The 22,487-nt window shown below is 47.3% G+C and overlaps 2 protein-coding genes across 3 annotated transcripts in view; one reads left to right on the top strand and one right to left on the bottom strand.

Annotated features, from left to right (window-relative positions):
* Positions 1 to 21,346, bottom strand: part of gss (glutathione synthetase) — a 35,192-nt gene extending 13,846 nt beyond the window's left edge. The window contains exons 1-8 of one of the 2 annotated variants that reach the window (XM_078418809.1): positions 21,142 to 21,346; positions 8,641 to 8,775; positions 7,129 to 7,274; positions 6,624 to 6,699; positions 5,696 to 5,835; positions 3,370 to 3,486; positions 1,871 to 1,951; positions 151 to 228 (exon numbers count right to left, since the gene is read on the bottom strand). In XM_078418809.1, coding sequence (XP_078274935.1) covers positions 151 to 228; positions 1,871 to 1,951; positions 3,370 to 3,486; positions 5,696 to 5,835; positions 6,624 to 6,699; positions 7,129 to 7,274; positions 8,641 to 8,775; positions 21,142 to 21,192 — 824 coding nt within the window. In that variant the 5' untranslated portion in view covers positions 21,193 to 21,346. Of the gene's footprint in view, positions 1 to 150; positions 229 to 1,870; positions 1,952 to 3,369; positions 3,487 to 5,695; positions 5,836 to 6,623; positions 6,700 to 7,128; positions 7,275 to 8,640; positions 8,776 to 20,296; positions 20,410 to 21,141 lie in introns of those variants that run through there. The other variant, XM_078418808.1, reaches the window with a different exon arrangement.
* Positions 21,347 to 21,485: 139 nt separating this feature from the next.
* The window catches only part of LOC144604652 (deoxynucleoside triphosphate triphosphohydrolase SAMHD1-like), a 37,853-nt gene continuing 36,851 nt past the window's right edge, over positions 21,486 to 22,487 (top strand). Inside the window, exon 1 of the mRNA XM_078419290.1 lies at positions 21,486 to 21,530. The gene's annotated coding sequence lies outside the window, so the exon portion shown is untranslated. The remainder of the gene's footprint in view (positions 21,531 to 22,487) is intronic.

Raw genomic sequence — 22,487 nt, forward strand, 5'->3', positions numbered from 1 at the left:
AGATGCTGCATGTAACCCACTGGGTTACTCCAGCACTATTGTGTTCTACCTTTTTAAAGTCATTCAGGCAACTCATGTCAACTAGTCAGAATCCTCAGCTTCATAATCAACGAGAGGGAAAAGAAAACTCACACTAAAAATAAAACTCACACAAAAAGTCTTTTGTCGTCATCCAAGGACCCTCTCTCGTATATTTCATTCAATTGCCTCCTTATCACATGCAAATTCCTGCCACAAAAAATAATGAAAGTATCAATTGTTTAACAGCAGACAAGTGGAAAATAATACTCAAAGCAATGAACTATAAAGAAAATGAATGTCCATCTCTTTGGTTGTCAGGCCATTAGTGGACTGATAGTGCTTAACACTCCCCTCAGCCCCAAAACACAATCACTTTATAAAATTATAAGCAGCTGAGATAGGGTAGATAGTCAGAATATTTCCTTCCCCCAGGGTGTAAACGTCAAATACTAGAGGGCAGAGGTTTAAGATCAGAGGGGAAAAGTTTAAAAGGAGATGTGCAAGACAAGTTTGTTCATGCTGCCTCGGCAAGTCCACCAACATAATCAAGGACCAGTCTCATCCCGGTCGCTTCCTTGTCTCCCCCTCTCCCATCAGGCAAGAGGTACAGAAGTTTGAATACACATTCCTACAGATTCAGGGACAGTTTCTTCCCCTACTGTTGTCAGGCAACTGAACGGTCCTCTCACCAGCTAGAGAGTGGTCTAGACTTCCTATCACAGCTTCTTGGAGACTTTTAAACCATATTTAATCGGACTATATCTTGCACTAAACGTTATACCCTTTATCTGTACACCGTGGACGGCTTGATTGTACACATGTATCGTCTTTTCTTGCACAGGATAACATGCAAACAACAGCTTTTCACTGTACCTTGGTACACGTGACAATGATAAACTAAACTAAAGTTTACATAGAATTGGAGGTGCCTGGGACATGGTGCCAGGGGTGGTGGTAGAAATAGATACAAGTGGCATTTAAGAGGCTTTAGGTAGGCATCTGAATATGTAGGGAACGGAGGGGTAAATATTACAGGCAGACAGTAATCAGCAGATTAATTTAGTTTTATCTGGAGTTCCTAAGTTCATAAATCATTGGAGCAGAATTAGGCCATTCAACCCTTCAAGTCTGGTCCATCATTCAATCATGGCTGATCTATCTTTTCCTCTCAACCCCATTCTTCCTGCCTTCTCCCCATAACTCTTGACACCCTTACTAATCAAGAATCTGTCTATCTTACCTTAAAAATACTGAATGACCTCCACAGCTGTCTGTGGCAATGAATTTCACAGATTCACCACCCTCTGTAGAAATTCTTCCACACCTCCTTTCTAAAGGTATGTCCTTATATTATGAGGCTATGCCCTCCAGTCCTAGACTCTCCCACTAGTGGAAACATTCTCTCCACATCCACTACCTAGGCCCTTCATTATTCATTAAGTTTCAATGAGGTCCCCCTTCATCCTTCTAAACTCCATCAAGTACAGGCCATCAAATGAGTGTGAGGAGTGTGCAGGACACTGTAAAAACAAGGATATTCAGATGCCGGTTTACCAAAGGAAATAAAAACAACACCGAGTGCTGGAGCAACTCAGCGGGTCAGGGGGCATCTCGGGACAACATGGATAGGTGATGTTATGGATCGGTGATGTTATGGGTTGGGACACTCCTTCAGATATATGATGGTAAAGGACATTAGCAGCATGAGACACGTCCATCGCTACACATAGAGCAATACAGCATAGGAACAGGCCCTTTATCTCATGATGGCTGTGTCATACAACAATAAGTACAAACTGGATTAAAAAACAAATAGATGAACTGACACTTCAACCTCACGGACACATACTTTTTCCAAAGCTCCATTTCCAAGCAACGCTGGTCAAAAATATTCCTCGAGATCTTCTCCACCAGGAAGAGAACCACTGCCCTGTATTCAACACAAAAGGTTAGTATTACACAGTGCTTTTTTGTCGACAAATGGGTGTCAGTATGCATACAACAGTTCACGGGATGCTACGCATCGATCTAGTTTAACTTTGAATAACACCAGCACGTACCGTTATGGAAAACAAAATCACCTGTATTAAACGACCTGCACCAGCCAATCCACAGGTCTTTAATTTTGAAAATGGGATCTGAAGAGGGAACTAGAGCTATGGCAGCCGACCTATTGTGATCAAGTTAAATGGTATTTATTTATATATTGTATTATTAATTTGTGTTATATTTTTTATTGTCATTATGTGTGGACAATGCACTCGCATTTGGAGAACTGTGAGCAAATTTGGGCCCATATCTGAGGAAGGATGTGCTGGCTCTGGAGAGGGTCCAAATGGAGATTTACAAGAATGAATCCAGGAATGAGTGGGTTTTGCATATGATGAATGTTTGACAGCACTGGGCCTCTACTCGCTGCAGTTTAGAAGGTTGAGGGGGGACCTCATTGAAACTTACAGAATAATGAAAGGCATAGAGTGGATGTGGAAAGGATGTTTCCACTGGTGGGGGAGTCTAGGACCAGAGGCCAGAGCCTCAGAATTAAAGGGTGCACTTTTAGAAAGGAGGTGAGGAGGAACTTCTTTAGACAGAGGGTAGTTAATCTGTGGAACTCATTGCCACAGAGGGCCGTGGAGGTCGAGTCAGTGGATATTTTTAAGGCAGGGAGAGACAAATTCTTGATTAGTACGAGTGTCAAGGGTTATGGGGAGAAGGCAGCAAAATGGGTTTAGGAGGCAGAGATCAGCCATGATTGAATGGCGGAGTAGACTCCATGGGCTGAATAGCCTAATTTTACTCCGAAAACTTGAACTTGTGTGGCCTCTGCATACACAATAGTATTAAAAGTCAGGCTGCACGTTTGAACGGCGCATTTAAATCTCTCATACCCAATTCAGATCAAGGGTCCTTCACCTGCAATTTGTATAGCATTGCCCTAAAGGGTGGCACAGCAGTAGAGTTGCTGCCTTACGGCGCCACAGACCCAGGTTCGATCCCGACTATGGATGCTGTCTGTACGTTGAGTTTGTACGTTCTCCTTGTGAGCGCATTGGTTTTCACTGGGTGCTCTGGTTTCCTCCCACATACATACAGGTTTGTAGGTTAATTGGCTTCGGTAAAATTGTAAATTGTCCTTAGCACGTGGGATAGTGCTGGTGTTCGGGGTTCAATGGGATTTTATTGTCACGTATGCACAGGTGATCGCTGGTTTGTGCGGACTCGGTGGCTGTTTCCGCACTATCTCAAGTCTAAAGGCACAGGTGCTGCCTGAACAGTTGAGCATTTTTGGTCAGATTTCACAGTATCCACAGTTCTTTTTATTTTCATTTGCTGTTGAATAGAACTTACCCTGATGACCCATACAAATGGCAGGCTCTTGCAATGCCTTTGCAAATTCCTTTCACTGCTTTGTTACTCTGGATCTTTGCCGCTTCCTCAGGTTTTCCCCAGACATTCATCACATGCCTACGTGAAAAATAGAATTATATAGACCCTGCTCATGTCTTTAAAAGCATAAATACATATAAAATTAGCTAGCACAATGTTAAAAGGATGCAAAAATCTCGTTTGTGTACACAAATCTTTCAGAGGTAACACAATGGGGGAGGGAAGGGGGTGGCACGGTGGCGCAGCAGCAGCGTTGCTGCCTTACAATGCCAGAGACCCGGGTTCGATCATGACTGCGGGTGCTGTTTGTAAGGATTTTGTATGTTCTCCTCGCGACAGTGTGGGTTTTCACCGGGTGCTCCGGTTTCCTCCCACACTCCAAAGACGTACAGTTTGGAGGTTAATTGGCTTTGGTAAAAATTGTAAATTGTCCCTAGTGTGTAGGATAATGCTAGTGTATAGGAATTGCTGGTCGGCACAGAGTCAGTAGGCCAGCGGGCCTGTTTCTGCACTGTATCTCTAAAGTAAACTGCAAAGACAAACAGCAATGTGACAGGTCCTTTGGATCTACATGGGTCCACAGTGACCATTTACGTCAATCCGACTCTAATCCCGATCTATTCCATTCACATCAACTCCTGCCACATTCAGCCACTAACCTACACACTCAGGCCAATTTGCAGAGGCGCCAATTAACATACCAACCTGCACATCTTTGAGATGGGGGAGGAAACTAGAGCACCAGGAGAAAACCCACATAATCACAGGAAGAAGGTGCAAACGTCAGACAGACAGCACCCGAGGTCAGGGGCGAAGCCGGGAAGCTGGAGACTCTACTAACTGCGCCACTGCACAACCAAACAGGAAACGGACCAGACCACACCTTCCAGTCTGCCCACTGCTAGGGTGGTTTGGGATCTTGTTGAAGGCAAATCATGAATTCTGCAAAGTGCTTGTCAAAAGAAAGATGGAGGTATTAGATCGCAAGACATTGCAGCAGAATTAGGCCATTCAGCCCATCAGGTCTGCTCTGCCATTCAATCACAGCCAATCTATTTTTCCATCTCAATCCCACTCTCCTGCCTTCTCCCCGTAACCTTTGACGCCCTTACTAATAAAGAACGTATCAATTTCCGCTTTAAAAATACCCAATGACTTGGCCCCTACAGCGGGTGGCACAGCAGTGGAGCTGCCCCCTTACAGCTCCAGAGATCAGGGATCGATCCTGATTACAGGTGCTGTCTGTACGGAGTTTGAACATTCTCCCTGTGACCGCATGGGTTTCCTCTGGCTGGTCAGATTTCCTCCCACACTCCAAAGGCGTACATGTTTGTAAGTTAATTGGCTTCTGTAAATTGTCCCGAGTGTGTAGGATAGTGTTTTGTGTACAGGATTATCACTGGTTGGCGCTGACATGGTTGGCCGAAGGGCCCATTTCCACACTGTATCTCCAAACAAAAACCCTCTGTGGCAATGAAATCCATCGATTCACCACCCTCTGGCTAAAGGAATTCCTCCTCATCTCCATTCTAAAGGTGCGTCCTTTTATTCCGAGGCTGCCCTTCGGTGTTAGATTCTCCCACTGGTACAAACATCCACGGTATTGAAGGATAGCTCAATGGAGCTGTTATTGTCACATGCGCAAAATGCAAATGCACAGTAAAATTATTTTCTTAGAAACAGTCCAGTAGAGTATGGCCCTACCCAAGCACATCTCCGATTAGCAAATTGTACAGAACTAGTCTACTCAGCCAACTTGTAAGAGGTACCATGTCCATCCGTGCTCAAGTTGTCATGAGCGGTGTGTTCCAGGATATAGACAATAGACAATAGGTGCAGGAGGAGGCCATTCGGCCCTTCGAGCCAGCACCGCCATTCAATGTGATCATGGCTGATCATTCTCAATCAGTACCCCGTTCCTGCCTTCTCCCCATACCCCCTGACTCCGCTATCCTTAAGAGCTCTATCCAGCTCTCTCTTGAATGCATTCAGAGAATTGGCCTCCACTGCCTTTTGAGGCAGAGAATTCCACAGATTCACAACTCTCTGACTGAAAAAGTTTTTCCTCGTCTCAGTTCTAAATGGCCTACCCCTTATTCTTAAACTGTGGCCCCTTGTTCTGGATTCCCCCAACATTGGGAACATGTTTCCTGCCTCTAACGTGTCCAACCCCTTAATAATCTTATACGCATAAGATGGATGCATGCAAAGAAGAGACAAAGCCCGGACAAAAAAGGGAAGACCAACATCAATTAAACTGACAAAGGTCATCCATGTGGAATCTTACCGATGCACTTCTGGGACTCTGGCAGCCAATCCTGCAAAACTGGCAGCAATGGTGTTAATCTCAACCTGTTTCAAAGTAGCAGTATGCCTGGATCTTTTGTCAAACATGTAATCTGATCTGTTCACTCCCAGCGTAATAGACTGAACAAGGGGAATGAATAAAAAAAATTAGACTTTAGTTTACACAAAAGCAAGAGGTCAAGCACTTTCCACGCAAAACATTTCTGTACCTCATTTCCTGGTGTGTAGGATTTAAGAAAGTGATAATTATTTCAGAAATTAAATTAAGTTCTTTGAGAATTGAGAGAACCGAACTGTTCTTCCACCTTGTCATGATCACGGGCAGCACATTCGGTGGGAACTGAACTTTAATCCAGTAATGTTTTGGGCCCCATATCTGAGGAAGTATGTGCTAGCATTGGAAAGGGTCCAGAGGAGGTACACAAGAATAATCCCAGGGATGACTGGATTAACGTATGAGCCTTTGATGGCACTGGGCCTGTACTCACTGGAGTTTAGATGAGGGGGGGGACCTCATTGAAATTTACCGAATAGTGAAAGGCCTGAATAGAGTGGATGCGGAAAGGATGTTTCCACTAGAGGCAGCGTTTAGGACCAGAGGCCATAGCTTCAGAATAAAAGGACGCACCTTTAGAAAGGAAATGAGGAATAATGTTTCGTCAGAGTGTGGTGAATCTGTGGAATTCATTGCCACAGATGGCTGCGGAGGCCAAGTTGATGGATATTTTCAAGGTGGAGATGGAAAGATTCTTGATAAGTACGGGCGTCAGGGGTTATGGGGAGAAGGAAGGAGAATGGGGTTGAGAGGGAAAGATAGATTAGCCATGAATGAAAGGTGGAGAAAGGCGAATGGCCTAATTCTGCTCCTAGAACTTATGAACTTAACAGTACAAAGCACAATCCATTACCTGGGCAATGCCTTCATCAAGCACCTGAGTGTAGATGTTGAGCAGGCGAGCTGTAAATTCATCAGCTTCTGCCGTGCTAGAAGTGACAGCAAGGAAAACATATTTGATAAGATTGCAGTAGTTAAACAAACAAAACAAAGAGAGACGCAAGAAACTGCAGGTCTGGAATCTTGAGCAGAAAAACAAAGTACTGGAGAACTCAGTGAGTCAAGAAGCATCTGTGGAGAGAATGGATAGGTGACGTTTCAGGTTGGGACCCTTCCTCAGGCTAACAGTAGAAGGCGGAGGGGACTGAAGAGGGTTGGAACAAAACCTGGTAAGTGATAGTTCAGTTTAGTTTATTGTCACATATACAGAGGTATGAAAAGATTTTGTTGCCTGCTATCCAGCCAGCGGAAAAATAATACATGATTACAATCGTTCCATTTACAGTGAGTAGATCGGTGGGGATGGTGAAAAGAGGTCGTGCGGAGGTCATCTGTATGTCACAATGTAGGAATCTTACCTTGCTAACGATTTTTTCAGAAATTCGGAATCCATGCTGATTCTATCAACCAGCAAGTTGAAGTCTTGCTGGACCTCAAATGCTTGGTTGAAGAGTCTTGTTTGTACCGGCGATGGGAACAAGGTGAAGGGAGCATAGCTGATCGTCTAGAAGGGAAAAAGTGTATGATCCATTCAACTCAGTATGCGAGACACTGGAGTTATCAACTTTAGAGGCAAAATCTAATACAGGTAGTTCTGCATAACGCACAGTTCCACAGCACAAAATCGATACAACACAAGTGATGAATTAAGGAATACTATCACCAAGGTCAAACTGCTTATAACACTGCTTAGAACAGCGCTCCTGGACAGTAAACTGGACTGGTCTAGGAACACTGAGGCCCTCCTGTACAAAAAGGGACAGAGCCGACTGGACTTTTTGAGAAGTCTCCACTCCTTCAGCGTCTGCAGTAAGATGCTGCAGATGTTCCACCAATCAGTTGTAGCCAGTGCCATCATCTTCGCTGTTGTGTCCTGTGGCAGCAGGGCGAAGGTCGCAGACGCCAACATGATTAACAAACTCATCAGGAAGGCTGGCTCCGACATGGGGGCGGAATTGGATTCATGGGAGGTGGTCTTGGATGGGAGGATGCTCCTCAAACTGCAGAGCATCTTGGACAATACAGCTCACCCCCTCCATGACACATTGATCAACCCGAGGAGTACCTTCAACAAACTGGTTCCACCAAGTTGCAGTACCGAATGCCACAGGAGATCCTTCTTCCCTGTGGCTATCAAACTGTACAAATCCTCCCCCTTCTGTCGTGGGGTGGACTGTCTTCCCTCGCCCCCCTCCCCCCATCCCAAATCTTTACACATCCCCAATCCTTTCCACGTCACTTTAATTTCATATTTCACGCATATTGTGTTTTATGACTGTTGGCAGATCAATTTCCCTCTGGGATAAATAAAGTTCTATCGCATCACATCGTAACACAATTGTGATTGGAATCAAGGGAACTTCTCAAAGGTTACTTTGGAAATTAACAAGCAGAGAAAAATCTGTCTTGAGTTCAAACACTATGAGGGTAAAAAAAACCTGTTTCCATGTAACATGCCCTCGGTATTCAGGCAACATTGTTTCTTAACACAATCTATCAGTTTTGCAACAGGTGGCCATTAAAATTGACAAATAATTGTTTCTTTTGACAATTCTGCAACAATACTCTGTTAAATAATAACATACAGCATCTAGTAATCTTACCTTGCAATAAAAAAAAATCTTGCTCTTGAAAAGGCCTTCTATTCCCCTCCCCCCAAACAGATTATTGTGAGTCTGTAGCTATTGAATCCCCAATCCCCTTACCCCATTTAAACAATTGTCTTCATTTGTGCTAGTGTACGGGTGATTCGCTGGTTGGTGCTGATTTGGTGGGCTAAAGGGCCTGTTTCCATGCTGCATCTCTAAAGTTTAAAGTAAAATGTAAAGTCATACCGCCCAAAATAAAAGGCCACTTTCACCAGCACTGACCTCACTGGAATTTGGATCTTCTTTGGTCCTCATAAGCACTCCATAAAGTTGAGCTGCATCTTTGGCAGCAAGCGCCAGGTGCTGGATGAGACTACTGTTCAGTAGAACTTCATCTGGTACAACTGGGATCAAAATCTGTAGAACAACAGAATAAGCTTAGAGCTAATATACACCTAGACATCAGAATTATTGCTCCTTTCATATTCCCAACACTACCTCTGCCAAATCTATTTCATCGGGATGCATCACAGCATTGTTCGGGAACAGCTCCATTGAAGACCATAAGAAATTGGTGGGAATTGTGGAGCAGCCCTGACCATCACGCAAACCAAAATCGCTTCCATTGACTCCATCTGTACTTCACGCTGCCTCGGCAAGGTCACCAGCATAATCAAGGACGAGTCGCACCCTGGACATTCCCCCTTCTCCCCTCCGACATGAGGTACAGAAGCGTGAAAATGCATTCCTCCATATTCAGGGACAGTTTCTTCCCCGCTGTTATCGGGCAACTGAAAGCTTCAACCAACAACTGGAGAACAGTCCTGAGCTACTATCTACCTCATTGGAGTCCCTCGGACTATCTTTAATTAGACTTTAGTGGAGTTTATCTTGCCCTAAACGTTATTCACGTTATTCCCTTTACCATGTATCTGTACACTGTGGATGGCTCAATTATAATCAATGCATTGTCATTCCGCTGACTGGTTAGCATGTAACAAAAGCTTTTCACTGTACCTCGATACATGTGACAATAAACTAAACAAAATGAATTTATCCAGGAATATGATTCTGCACAACTCTGACCAGGTGTTGGTCACATTTCCCCTCTGCTGGGGCAGCACAGTGGTGGAGCTGCTGCCTCACAGCTCCAGAGACTTGGATTAGATCCTGATTACGGCTACTGCTTGTACGTTCTCCATGTAACCGTGCGGGTTTTCTACAGGTGCTCCAGTTTCCCCCCACATCCCAAAGACATGCAGATTTGTAGGTTAATTGCCCCCCTATAAACCAGTCCTATTGTGTAGGATAACAAGGAAGTAGTGCACGGGTGATTGATGGTTGGTGGTGGGCCAAGGAGATCGTTGCTACGCTGTACATCAAAACTATGGTCCAATGTTACATTATTGAAACATTTACCAAGGCACAGTCAAGTTTCTTTTTGCATACAGTTCAGTAAATAAATCTTTCTAAACTATACATAAGCCTGTGTCGGCACAGCCCCGTGCCGATAGGGCACCGCGCCGACAGGGCCCCGTGCCGACAGAGCACCGCGCCGACCGAGCCGGTGTCGGCAGAGCACCGCGCCGACATAGCACCGCGCCGACAGGGCCCCGCGCCGACAGAGCACCGCGCCGACATGGCACTGCGCCGACAGGGCCCCGCGCCGACATAGCACCGCGCCAACAGGGCCCCGCGCCGACATAGCACCGCGCCAACAGGGCCCCGCGCCCGACAGGGCCCCGCGCCGACATGGCACTGCGCCGACAGAGCGGAGGCATCAGGAATGGACTGATGGAGATCGTCGAGGGTGCTGGTGCAGTGGATGTCGCGGGTACCGGTGGTTGAGGACGGGCCAGGTGGGAGCCAGAGGACATGCCACCAGGAACAAAGGAGGACCCGGCGTGAGGGGACCCCCATGAGGCGGCGCATTACATTGAGTCCTTGAAGCATTATATTGCATATATATGAAGCATTATATTGAGTCCTTTAAGCAAATTATCTAATATTTCCTGTTAAGAAGTGTAAATGCAGTAGTGATCCTGCATTGGATGGGCGTTATAGTGATCCTGCATAAGGATGGGCAATTGATAGAAGTGCCTGTGGAGGAATGTTGAACAGATTTTAACAAGGTTCAAGCAAGTCATGGAAAAGGGTTTGGCGGCTGGGGCCCGGGTTAGCACCACGGAGGCGTGAAGTGGGGTGTCGACAGTGGCGAGGCCTTGGCGGAGGAAGCGGTGAAGCCTCGCGACGCTGGGGTCTCGGCAGCGGTGAAGCCTCGCGACGCTGGGGTCTCGGCAGCGGTGAAGCCTCGCGATGCTGGGGGTCTCGGCAGCGGTGAAGCCTCGCGGCGGCAGCAATGCTTTGTGGGCCGACCCACGGTCAACGAGAGCGTGGAGGACCGCCTTGAGGGAGGGGGAAGAACAATGGAGGACCCGATGTAGGGGGACCGCCGTGAGGGACCTGGGGGGAGAACAATGGAGACCCAGTGTGTGGGTACTGTTGGGGGGACAAAAGGAGGGGCCGGCGTGCTTTGTAACTTTGTCAGTGCCTTAGGTGGCTGCTATTTGTATGCATTGTGTATGCAAGCAATGAAATGTCATTGTGCCTAGTCACGTGTGACAATGAAAGGGCCCGAGGGCCCATAGGCAGATTTCTATGGTGTAGAAAATGAGCTGCCAAAAATAACTTGGGAGCAGTTGCAAAAGAGAAAAACAACATTGGATAAGTGGGAGGTGTTAAAGCCGAGAGTTCAGAGTTCCTGCCATGGGCAAGAGGTAAAATGGCAAGTTTGGGGAAACTTGGTTAAGAAAGGACCAAGGAAGAGAAAGGCGCACATGGTGCATATTTGAAATTTATACATTGAATGAGTCCTCTGCAATTTAAAGCGGAAATTGATAGAATTTAAGAAATAAACAGGGCAAAAAGTGGCCATGAAATTACACCGGCAAGTAGGATTCAGGAGAATCCCATCATCTTTTATAAGTAGAGACACAAGGAACTACATATGCTCGTTTCCAAAAACAGACACAAAGTGCTGGAGTAACCCAGCAGGTCAGGCAGCATCTCTGGAGAACATGGATAGGTGACATTTCGGATTACGTCACTCAAAGCTTGTTGCCATCTGCGACCAACTCTTCCCTGTGGGATGTTTCTTCTGAAGGGTCCCGACCCAAAACATCACCTATCCATTTTCTCCAGATGTTGCCTGACCCACTGACTTACTCTTTCACTTTATTACCTTTTATAAATATATTAGAAGGAAGAGAGTAGCTAAGGAATGAATAACCAAAATAATAATCTTTGCATGGAGCCAGACGATATATGCAAAACCCCAAATTAACACTTCCCATCAGTATTCACCAGAGAGCAGAGTGTTGGAGGCAGGTGAGTAAATGGAGGGGAACCCAGAATATTCTGGAGCATGTTAGGGAAAGAAGGAATGTCAGAGATATCAGCAAGCACCAGAATGGACATGTTCCTTGGGCCAGACTGGATCTATTTGAGGATGCTAAGGGAACCAAGGGAGGTGATTAGGGAGGAACCAAGGGTTGGAGATATTTTTATCTTCATAAGTTCACAAGTTAATTCCCCTCCATTTACTCACCTGCCTCCAACACTCTGCTCTCTGGTGAATACTGATGGGAAGTGTTAATTTGGAGTTTTGCATATATCGTCTACTCCACCATTTAGTCATGGCTGATCTATCTTTCCCTCTCAAATCCATTCTCCTGCCTACTCCCTGTAACCCTTGACATTCTTATTAATTAACAATCTGTCAATCTCCGCCTTAAAAATATCCATTGATGGCCTCTTCAGCCTTTTGTGGCACTGAATTCCACAGATTCACCACCCTCCGACTAAAGGAATTCCTCTTCATCTCCTTTCCACAGGTTATGTCCTTTTAATCTGAGGCTATGTCCTTTGGTCCTCGACTCTCCCACTAGTCGAAACATCCTATCCACATCCACTCTATCCAGGCCTTTCATTATTCGGTAAGTTTCAATTAGGTCTCTCCTTATCCTTCTAAAGGCCAGCGAGAATAGGCCCAGTATCGTCAAACGCTCCTCATATGTTAACCCAATCATTCCTGGGATCATTCTTGTAAATTCCATTTGGACCCACTCCAATGTGGGGTCGGCAGTGAAGGTCAATCCGTCCGCCCGCTAGTACCAAAATCCGTTATAAACAGATCTGTAATAACAAGGATTTACTGTAACGTTTTTTCTGTGTTTGCCGGATTCTGCGCCAGTGATGCCGCTGGAAGCATGATCTTCATTGCACATGCACCTCACCGTGCTCATGCATATGGTAGTAAACTAGACCCGACTGGAGATCTATTGGAACTAGATTGCATCTTCATTAACATCTTCCAAAAGTAAAGAACTACAGCTCTCTTTTGATAGACACAAAATGCTGGAGTAACTCAGTGGGATAGGGAGCATCACTGGATAGAAGGAATGGGTGACGTTTTGGGTCAAAACACTTCTTCCAGTCTGAAGAAGGGTCTCGACCCAAAACGTCACCCATTCCTTCTATTCAGTGATGCTGCCTGTCCCGCTGAGTTACTCCAGCATTTTGTGTCTATCTTCAGTGTAAACCAGCATCAACAGTTCCTTCCTATACAGCTCTCTTTGGATGCCAATTAGGGGCGAAATAGTAGAGTTGCTGCCTCGCCAAGCCAGAGAACCGGGTTCGATCCTAACTATCTGTATGGTCTGTATGGAGTTTGCACGTTCCCCTTGTGACAGCGTAGGTTTTCTCCAGCTACGCTGGTTTCCTCCCACATTCCAAAGACGTGCAGGTTTGTAGGCTAATTGGCTTCGGTAAAAAAAATAAAAATTGTCCCTAGTGTGTAGGACAGGGCTAGTGTACAGGGTGATCAATGGCCGGCTAGTGATGGCTAGGATCTTTGGCCACTGGAACATCTGGGAGATTGTTTGTATCTTCCTTAGTGAAGACAGATCCAAAGTACCGGTTCAAATCATCTGCCATTTCCTTGTTCCCCATAATAAATTCCCCTGCTTCTGACTTCAAGGGACCCACATTTGCCTTTACTATTTTTTTTTTCTCTTCACATACCTAAATAACTTTTTACTATCCTCCTTTAAATTATTGGCTAGCTTACCCTCATACCTCATTTTTTCTCCCCTTATTGCCTTTTTAGTTATCTTCTGTTGCTCTTTAAAAGATTCCCAATCCTCTGGCTTCCCACTCTTCTTTGCTATGATATACTTCTTCTCTTTTATTTTTAAGCTGTCCTTGACTGCCCTTGTCAGCCATGGGTGTCTCTTACTCCCCTTAGAATCTTTCCTCCTCTTTGGGATAAATTGATCCTGCAACTTCTGCATTGTTCCCAGGAATACCTGCCATTGCTGTTCCACCGTCTTCCTTGCGAGGGCCTCCTTCAATTCTGGCCAGCTCCTACCTCATGCCTTTGTAATCCCCTTTGCTATACTGTAATACCGACACTTCCGATTTTCCCTTCTCCCTCTCAATTTGTAGAGTAAAACTTATCATATTGTGATCACTGCATCCTAATGGCTCTTTTACCTCGAGTCCCCTTATCAGATCAGGTTCATTGCACAACACTTAATCCAGAATTGCCTTCTCCCTGGTAGGCTCCCGTACAAGCTGTTCTAAGAATCCATCTCGGAGGCACTCAACAAACTCTTTCCTGGGGTACATTACCAACCTGATTTTCCCAGTCTACCGGCAATTTGAAATCTTCCATAACCACGGTAGCATTACATTTGCGACATGCCAATTTTAGCTCTTGATTCGACTTGCACCCTTTGTCGAGGCTACTGTTTGGGGGCCTGTAGATAACTCCCATTAGGGTCTTTTTACCCTTACAATTCCTCATTTCTATCCATACTGATTCTACATCTCCTGATTCTATGTCCCCCCTTGCAAGGGAGTGAATATCATTCCTTACCAATAGAGCGACCCCATCCCCTCTGCCCACCTGTCTGTCTTTCCTATACGTTGTGTACCCCTGAATATTCAGTTCCCAACCCTGGTCCACTTGTAGACATGTCTCTGTGATTCCCACAACATCATACTTGCCAATGTCTAACTGAGCCTCAAGCTCATCCACTTTATTTTTCATACTTCGCGCATTTAAATACAACACATTAACTTCGTTATTCACCTCCCCTCTCCCACAATTGGCCCTGACCTTACTCTCTTATCCCATCCAGACCTTCTCTTCCAATTTATTCGAGAGTCCTTTGCAATTTCTCCTGTATTTGCTTCCCCTTTAACTCCATCTTCATATTCCCAATTTGTCAACCTCTCCCCCCACTACTTAGTTTAAAGCCACATGTGTAGCACTAGCAAACCTGCCTGCCAAAATGTTGGTCCCCCTGCTGTTAAGGTGCAACCCGTCCCTTTTGTACAGGTCACCCCTACCCCAGAAGAGATCCCAGTGGTCTAGAAATCTAAATCCCTGCTCCCTAGCACCAGCCCCTCAGCCATACATTCAAATCCCCGATCTCTCTGTTCCTGCCCTCACCAGCACGAGGCACAGGTAACAGTCCCGAGATAACCACCCATGACGTCCTACTTCTCAGTCTTCTTCCTAATTCTCCAAACTCACGCTGCAGTATCTCCCTCCTCTTCCTCCCGACATCGCTCGTGCCCACGTGCACAACCACTTCCGGTTGATCACCTTCCCTCGCTAGGATGTTCCGTGATGTCTTGAACCCTGGCACCAGGGAGGCAACAGACCATCCTCAAGTCCCGCCTGTCGCCACAGAATCTACCGTCCGTACCTCAGACAATGGAGTCACCCACTACTATGGCTCTTCCTGACTTCGGTCTCCCCGGTTGAGTCTCCTTGCCAGGATAAGAGCCGCCAACCAGTCCGCCACTCGGACTGGAAGCGTCTTCTGCCCCGACAACTCCCAAGAGGGTGTACCTGTTTGTAATAGGCACAGCCACCGGGGTCTCCTGGAGTCCACGTTCACTCCCCCCTGAAACAGTCTCCCACCTTTGCTCGACCTGGACCCTTGGCGTGACAGCCGCACAGTAGGTCCTGTCCAGGAAACTCTCGTATTCCCGGATGGTCCTGAGGTCATCCAGTTGCTTCTCCAACTCCACCACACGTCCATTCAGGAGCTGCACCTGGACACAGTTCTTGCAGGTGTAGCTCCCAGAAGCTCCAGCGGTATCCCTACCTTCCCACATCCTGCATGAAACACACTGCACCAACTTATTTGCCATTACTTTATTGTCTAAAAAAATCAGGCTCGAAAACAAGTGTAACCTCCTCGCCAAAGACTCGCAGCCAAAGACTCGCACTTTTCTCACAGGGCACAAGACTCGCACTTTTCTCGCAGGGCACAAGACTCGCACTTTTCTCACAGGGCACAAGACTCGCACTTTTCTCGCAGGGCACAAGACTCGCACTTTTCTCACAGGGCACTTCCCTCAACAGGGCTGCACCCCTTGTGCAAACCTTGTTAATATCAGTCTCTAAATTACCTAATTGGCCAATTTGCCAAACTTCCAATTTAATTGATCAGCCAATCCACACACTCACTTCTATCCTGTCTTCCTGACAAGCTTGGAGGTATGTGCTTTACTGACTGACTGCTAGCGTCCTTTTGGCGTTCTTTTTAAACTACCTTTTTTTATTTTATTTTTATTTTTTATGGATCGCATTGGATATTATTTGCAATTTATTATTTACAAACAGATTTTATTACAATTTTTGACAGCAGAACTGTCAGAGGGAAAACAAAGGGCCCACTTCCTCCACCAGCATTACCAGGGCTGCCACTGCTTTTGGAAGGGTGGTTGCCCAGAACATTGGCTTTAGTTGCCATCGACAGCAATATACGTTCACTGGACAGATCAATAACTGCTAACTGCCAGCTTGGAGCAGATTTAGCCCTCAGCCGGTAGAACAATTACAGAAAATCAGCAACAACATCACAAACCTTGTCTTTCAGGTCATTAGATTTCCATCTCCCTCTGAAGATATGCAAACATCTTAATCACATCATGAAATGTTAAATCCTTACTGCTGACAGAGATACGGGCAAGGTGACAACAGAGTGCTGGAGGAGCTCAGCGGGTCAGGCAGCATATCATATCATATATATACAGCGCGGAAACAGGCCTTTTCGGCCCACCAAGTCCGCGCCGCCCAGCGATCCCTGCACACTAACACTATTAACACTATCCTACACACACTAGGGACAATTTTTACATTTACCCAGCCAATTAACCTACATACCTGTACGTCTTTGGAGTGTGGGAGGAAACCGAAGATCTCGGAGAAAACCCACGCAGGTCACGGGGAGAACGTACAAACTCCTTACAGTACAGCACCCGTAGTCAGGATCGAACCTGAGTCTCCGGCGCTGCATTCGCTGTAAAGCAGCAACTCTACTGCTGCGCTACCGTGCCGTGGAGGGAATGGACAGGCGACGTTTCGGGTTGGGACCCTTCTTCAGATTGATGAAGTAGGGCGGGTAGAAAGCTGGAAAAGAGAGGTGGGGGCGGGACAGAGTGATAGGTGGATGCAGGTGAGGAGGGGGACACAAGATTCTGCAGACGCTGCAACCCTGAGTAAAACACAAAGTGCTGGAGGAACTCAGCAGGCCAGGCAGCATCTGTGGAGGGAATGGACAGGTGACGTTTGGGTCGAGATCCTTGGGTCTGAAAAACAAATTTTGTTCATTAACTGCCTTTCCCTTTAATCTGTAAATACATTACCTAAAATAAAATTGCCTAATTACAAATTTTGGAGATAGTTTTTGATCAGAGCTAATGTTGTTCAAGGCACAGGTCGAATGAAAAAAAGATTCATAGTGGAAGCAATAAACCAAAACCAAATGAAATGTTAATTTGAAAGGGAGAACTAAATACCTAATGTACAGTGCCGGGGAGAGACAGGAACAGCCTGGATTTGTTAGGTGCGTCTGTACTGGTTCTGGGGATCGTTGCAAAATTGCCGATGGTTCTTTGTAATCGTTGGTGGGATTCATAACTGTGGTGTGGATGTCACTGTAGGCTCCACAGACCAGCTCCGTGGACCGCTTGAATATCTTCTCCTTTAGTGTTCCACTCAAAATGAAATTCAGTTGCGGCATTAATAGACTATCTGGTGAAGACAGGTACCTATCAAAACTGCCTTTTTACCTGCGATTAACACTCACTTACTCAGCTTCACATGAGTGTTAATCGCAGGTAAAAAGGCAGTTTAAAAAGAGCGCCAATGGACGCTCGCAGTCAGTCAGTCAGTTATGGAGGGACGGTCTCTGCGGAACGCAGAAAGGGAGGGGATGGGAAGATGTGGCTAGTAGTGGGGTCCCGTTGTAGGTGACGGAAATGTTGGAGGATGATTTGTTGGATACGCTGGCTGAATGGGTGGAAGGTGAGAACGAGGGTGATTCTATCCTTGTTACGAATGGGAGGGGGAGCAAGAGCGGAGCTGCGGGATGTAGAAGAGGCCCTAGTGAGAGCCTTATCTATAATGGAAGAGGGGATGCCCCGTTTCCTGAAGAATGAGGATATCTCTGATGCCCTAGTGTGAAACACCTCATCCCGGGCGCAGATGCGGCGTAGACGGAGGAATTGGGAGTAGGGGATAGACTTTTTGCAGGAGACAGTGTGGGAAGAAGTGTAGTCCAGATAGCTGTGCGAGTCAGTGGGTTTATAGTAGATGTCAGTCACTAGTCTGTCTCCTGTGATGGAGATGGTGAGGTCCAGAAACGTGAGGGAGATGTCGGAGATAGTCCAAGTATATTTAAGAGCAGGATGGAAATTGGAAGTGAAGTGTATGAAGTCAGTGAGTTCTGCATGGGTCTAAGAGGTAGCACCAATGCAGTCGTCGATGTAGCGGAGGTAGTGTTCGGGGATGGGGCCAGTGTACGTCCGGAACAGGGATTGTTCGATGTACCCGACAAAGAGGCAGGCATAGCTAGGGCCCATTCGAGTGCCCATAGCCACGCCTCTGGTTTGGAGGAAGTGGGAGGAGTCAAAGGAGACGTTGTTAAGGGTAAGAACCAGCTCTGCTAGGCGGAGGAGAGTGTTAGTAGATGGGGATTGGCTGGTTCCAAGGTCGAGGAAGAAATGGAGGGCTTCAAGACCATCCTTGTGGGGGATGGAAGTGTAGAGTGACTGGACATCCATGGTAAAGATGAGGGAGTGGGGGCCTGGAAACCGGAAGTTATCGAGGAGATGGAGAGCATGTGAGGTGTATCTATCTATTTAGATATCTATGATAGACACAAAATGCTGGAGTAACTCAGTGGGTCAGGCAGCATCTCTGGTAGAATAGGAATAGGGTGAGACTGTTCCTCAGACTGGGAGGGAAACTCGAGATAGGAAAAGGTACAGACCAAATCAGAACCATCCCCAGAGGCCGGCTCTGATTTGTTCTGAACCTTTTCAAACCTCTAGTTTCCCTCTCCCCTGACTTTCAGTTTGAAGAAGGTTCTCAACTCAAAACGTCACCTATTCCTTTTCCCCCACAGATGCTGCCTGGCCCACTGAGTTACTCCAGAACTTTGTGTCTATCTTCGGTGTAAATCAGCATCTGCAGTTCCGTCCTACATGTTTAAATAACTAGCTGGGTTGAAGAAAAATTAACTTTGGACCACTTCCTCTGAATAGGCGGATTGCACGGCAGGCGAGGTCACGGCCCCTGACCCGTACTGTTGCCTACTAGGAGGCACGCCGTGTACTGCAGGCAATCACTTACTATGGCTTTCAGTGCAGCGGGCCTTTGCTTCGTCTTTTTCTTCTATTTTGTTTGGAATGGCTTCTGTTGTGGAACAGTTCGCCAGTCCTAATGAGAGGGTGTTGCAGTTCAATGTTGCGGCTGCACTTTGCCGCAGCTTGGCTTTCCCCAGACCCTCCTGTTGGTCCTCCCATCAGCGCGTCTCCGGCTCCCTCCCGGCGCTCCGAGCATCCTGACACCTCTCCCCGTTCCTGCGCCCCTGCTCTGGGCCTCGCTTCCTGCGGTTCTTTGGCTCCTCGCAGCCTCTGCTGGCCCTCCAGCCTTCTCCCGCTTGCCATGTCCATCAGCCGGGCTCCGCTTCCACTTAGCCGGTGCTCAACACCTCGAGGCTGGGGCCGCCGAGCAGAGCCGTGGCCTGTTCCGCCTCGGCTCCCAGCGCCCGGCCCAGCTCTCGCTGCCGGTTGGCCTCTCCCCGGCTCCTCTTCCTCTTCGGGCTCGACACTCCGCTCTTCCTCGTCTTCCACCGCCTCCTCCCCCTCCAAGTCTGTGGAGCCTTTCCTCCCTGGGCCCTTCGTCCTCAGGCGGGTCGCCGACCTCCAGCGCTCGCTGCTTCTGCCCCTGCAGATCCTCCAGGTCCCTCGGCTCAGGTTCTTCCTGCTGCTCCTCTCCCAGCTCACTCAACCCCGTCCATTCCTCCTCCTCCTCCTCTGCTTCTTCTCCCCCCGCTGGCCAGTCGGCGGCCCTCTGCTTCTCAGCTTTGCTCTCCTGCCTCCCTTCCCGGCCAGCATTTCCATTTCTCCCGCCGGTTGGCCAGACGTCTTCCCAGCTGCTTCTTGCATCCGCGGGCTTGGCAGTCCTTCTCCTGGCTCCTCTTCCTCCGCCAGATCCTCCAGCTTCTTCTTCGTTTTTTACAGCACAAAAATTGGCCTTTTGGCGGCTTTTTAAAGGTAAGCGTGTACCTGTTGCATGTGTTACTAGTGTGTGCTGTCAGCTGTCATGTCCTCCAGACGGTTTGAGCGACTCCGTGCGTCACGCCCTTTGACCTTACGTGCAATCCCATTGCTTATTTAAACAGGAAATTCCAAACAAGCAGGGTAAGGCGGAATTAAAAACATAAATCATTGGGGAGGGGCAGTAATGGACTGAGTTACTGCGATTAACACAGACAGTTGTTTTAACAGCGATCGCACGCACCGAGAGGTTTGCACCGTGACAATCTCGGCTGGAGGTACCAGGTTGTACCTTGCACTGGGCGGGATCTGGCCTGTAGGCCCTGTGTACCTTCACCACAGAAACACCGACAGTTCCTCACTGTTACTCCTCAACATCTGACTTTCTCTGGCAAACCTCGTTTTTTGGGACACTTTTACATCCACCCCCACCGTCTTCCCCTCCCGCAAAAATAAATAAATACAAAATAAAATCGACAGACCGTATCAAAATTACCACAAGACTCCAGTTTTGGTTGGAAACTGGGCACACACACGTACATATATTACAGACACACAAGCACATAGACACACAGAGATAAACACACACACACACGTACATATATTACGGACACACAAGCACATAGATATAAACACACACACACGTTCATATATTACACAAGCACACAGATATAAACACACACACACACGTATACGCACAAGACACAGTCTGAAGAAGGGTCTCGACCCGAAACGTCACCCCATTCCTTCTCTCCAGAGTGAGATGCTGCCTGACCTGCTGAGTTACTCCAGCATTTTGTGATACCATCGATTTGTACCAGCATCTGCAGTTATTCTCCTACAAGACACATACATATACACGCAGACACATACAAACACACACATAAATACAAACACGTGTCATTTTTACAAAAGATAGACACAAAAAGCTGGACAGGCAGCATCTCTGGAGAGAAGGAATGGGTGACGTATCGGGTCGAGACCCTCCTTCAGACTGAAATCACGGGAAAGGGATACGAGAGATATAATTTTTGTTTTTACAGACGCGGCACTTTAACTCAAGATCGGGAATGTATGCACCACCTAAACGGTTTTCATTAAAGATGAATGAGGATGGGTGTGGTGGCAGACGCTTACCTCGCTCTCGGTGCGCTTGGGCACGCTGAGGCTGGGCAGCCGGCTGTGCATCGTGCTGCCGCTGGCACTGGCGCTGCCGCTGGCACTGGCGCTGCCGCCGCCAATGCCACTGCCTTCCCCACCGCCACTGCCGCCGCCACCGCCACCGCCGCCACCGCCGCCCGCGTTCAGCGCCACTCTGCAGATCCTGCGGCGGAGCACCGAACCCGCCTTCTGTCAGCACTGGGCGCGCCTGGCTGTCTGTCGGGGAGGGGGAGGGGGAGGGGCTGAGGCGCAGGTTGCCATGGCGACCGCGCTGCAAAGTCAGAAGAAAGGGGGCGGGGTTTGGCGGGGAGCGGAGGGCACGTGACCCGCCGGCCACCCGTCATCAACAGGGTTCAGGGTGTGAGGTAGGCCATGTTGGACCCTCGCCCTCCCCCGGTGCGAGACCCAGTCACGCTTTCAGTTCCATTCCCATTTTTCTGTCCTGGGCTTCCTCTATTGTCAGTGAGGCCCAGCACAAAGTGGGGGAAGAGCACCTCAAATTTCGCTTGGGCAGCTTACAACCCAGCGGTATGAACATTGACTTCTCTAATGTCAAGGAACCCTTGCTTTCCCTCCCTCTCCATCCCTCCCCCATTTTAGTTCTCTGACCAGTCTGACTGTTCCTGATTACATTTTATCTCTGCTTCGTTGTCAACTTCTCCCAGCTAACAATGATCCATTCTACATTTTCCTTGTCCTCCATCTCTTTTGATGTCTCGTTTTTACACTTTACCCTTCCCAGTCTCTGTGTCTCCCTCTCCCCTCATTCTCAGTCTGAAGAAGACTGCATTTCTCTCTGTACTGTGTCTACAGTAACTGAAGTCCTTTGAACTATCTTGAATTGGACTTCAATGAGACTTTATATCTTGTGCTAAATGCTATATCCTTTATCTATGGAGCTTGGACTGCAAGAAGATAGGAATTGTATAGAAGTGTACAAGGTCATGGTAGGAATAGATAGCTGAAATGCACAGTCTTTTGCCCAGAGTAGGGGAATTGAAAACCAGACACAGGTTTGTGAGGCGGAGAATAATTTAATCGGAACCTGAGGTGTCGCTTTTTTACACAAAGGGTGGTGGGTGTATGGATTGAGCTCTGGAGGAGGTAGTTGAGACAGGACCTGTCATAATGTTCAAGACATTTGGACAGATATATGGATAGAACAGGTTTAGGGGGTTATCGGCCAAGTTTGGGCAGGTGGGATCACGTACCCATCCAAGTGTCAAAGCAGAGAGGAAATGTTCTGTTTTGTTATACATGACAAACACTTTTGACGTGATATTATGTCATGGACCTGAAATTCTTCTTTCTCCACATATACT

The sequence above is a fragment of the Rhinoraja longicauda genome, chromosome 22, assembly GCF_053455715.1.
Source record: "Rhinoraja longicauda isolate Sanriku21f chromosome 22, sRhiLon1.1, whole genome shotgun sequence".
Classification (NCBI taxonomy): Eukaryota; Metazoa; Chordata; class Chondrichthyes; order Rajiformes; family Arhynchobatidae; genus Rhinoraja; species Rhinoraja longicauda.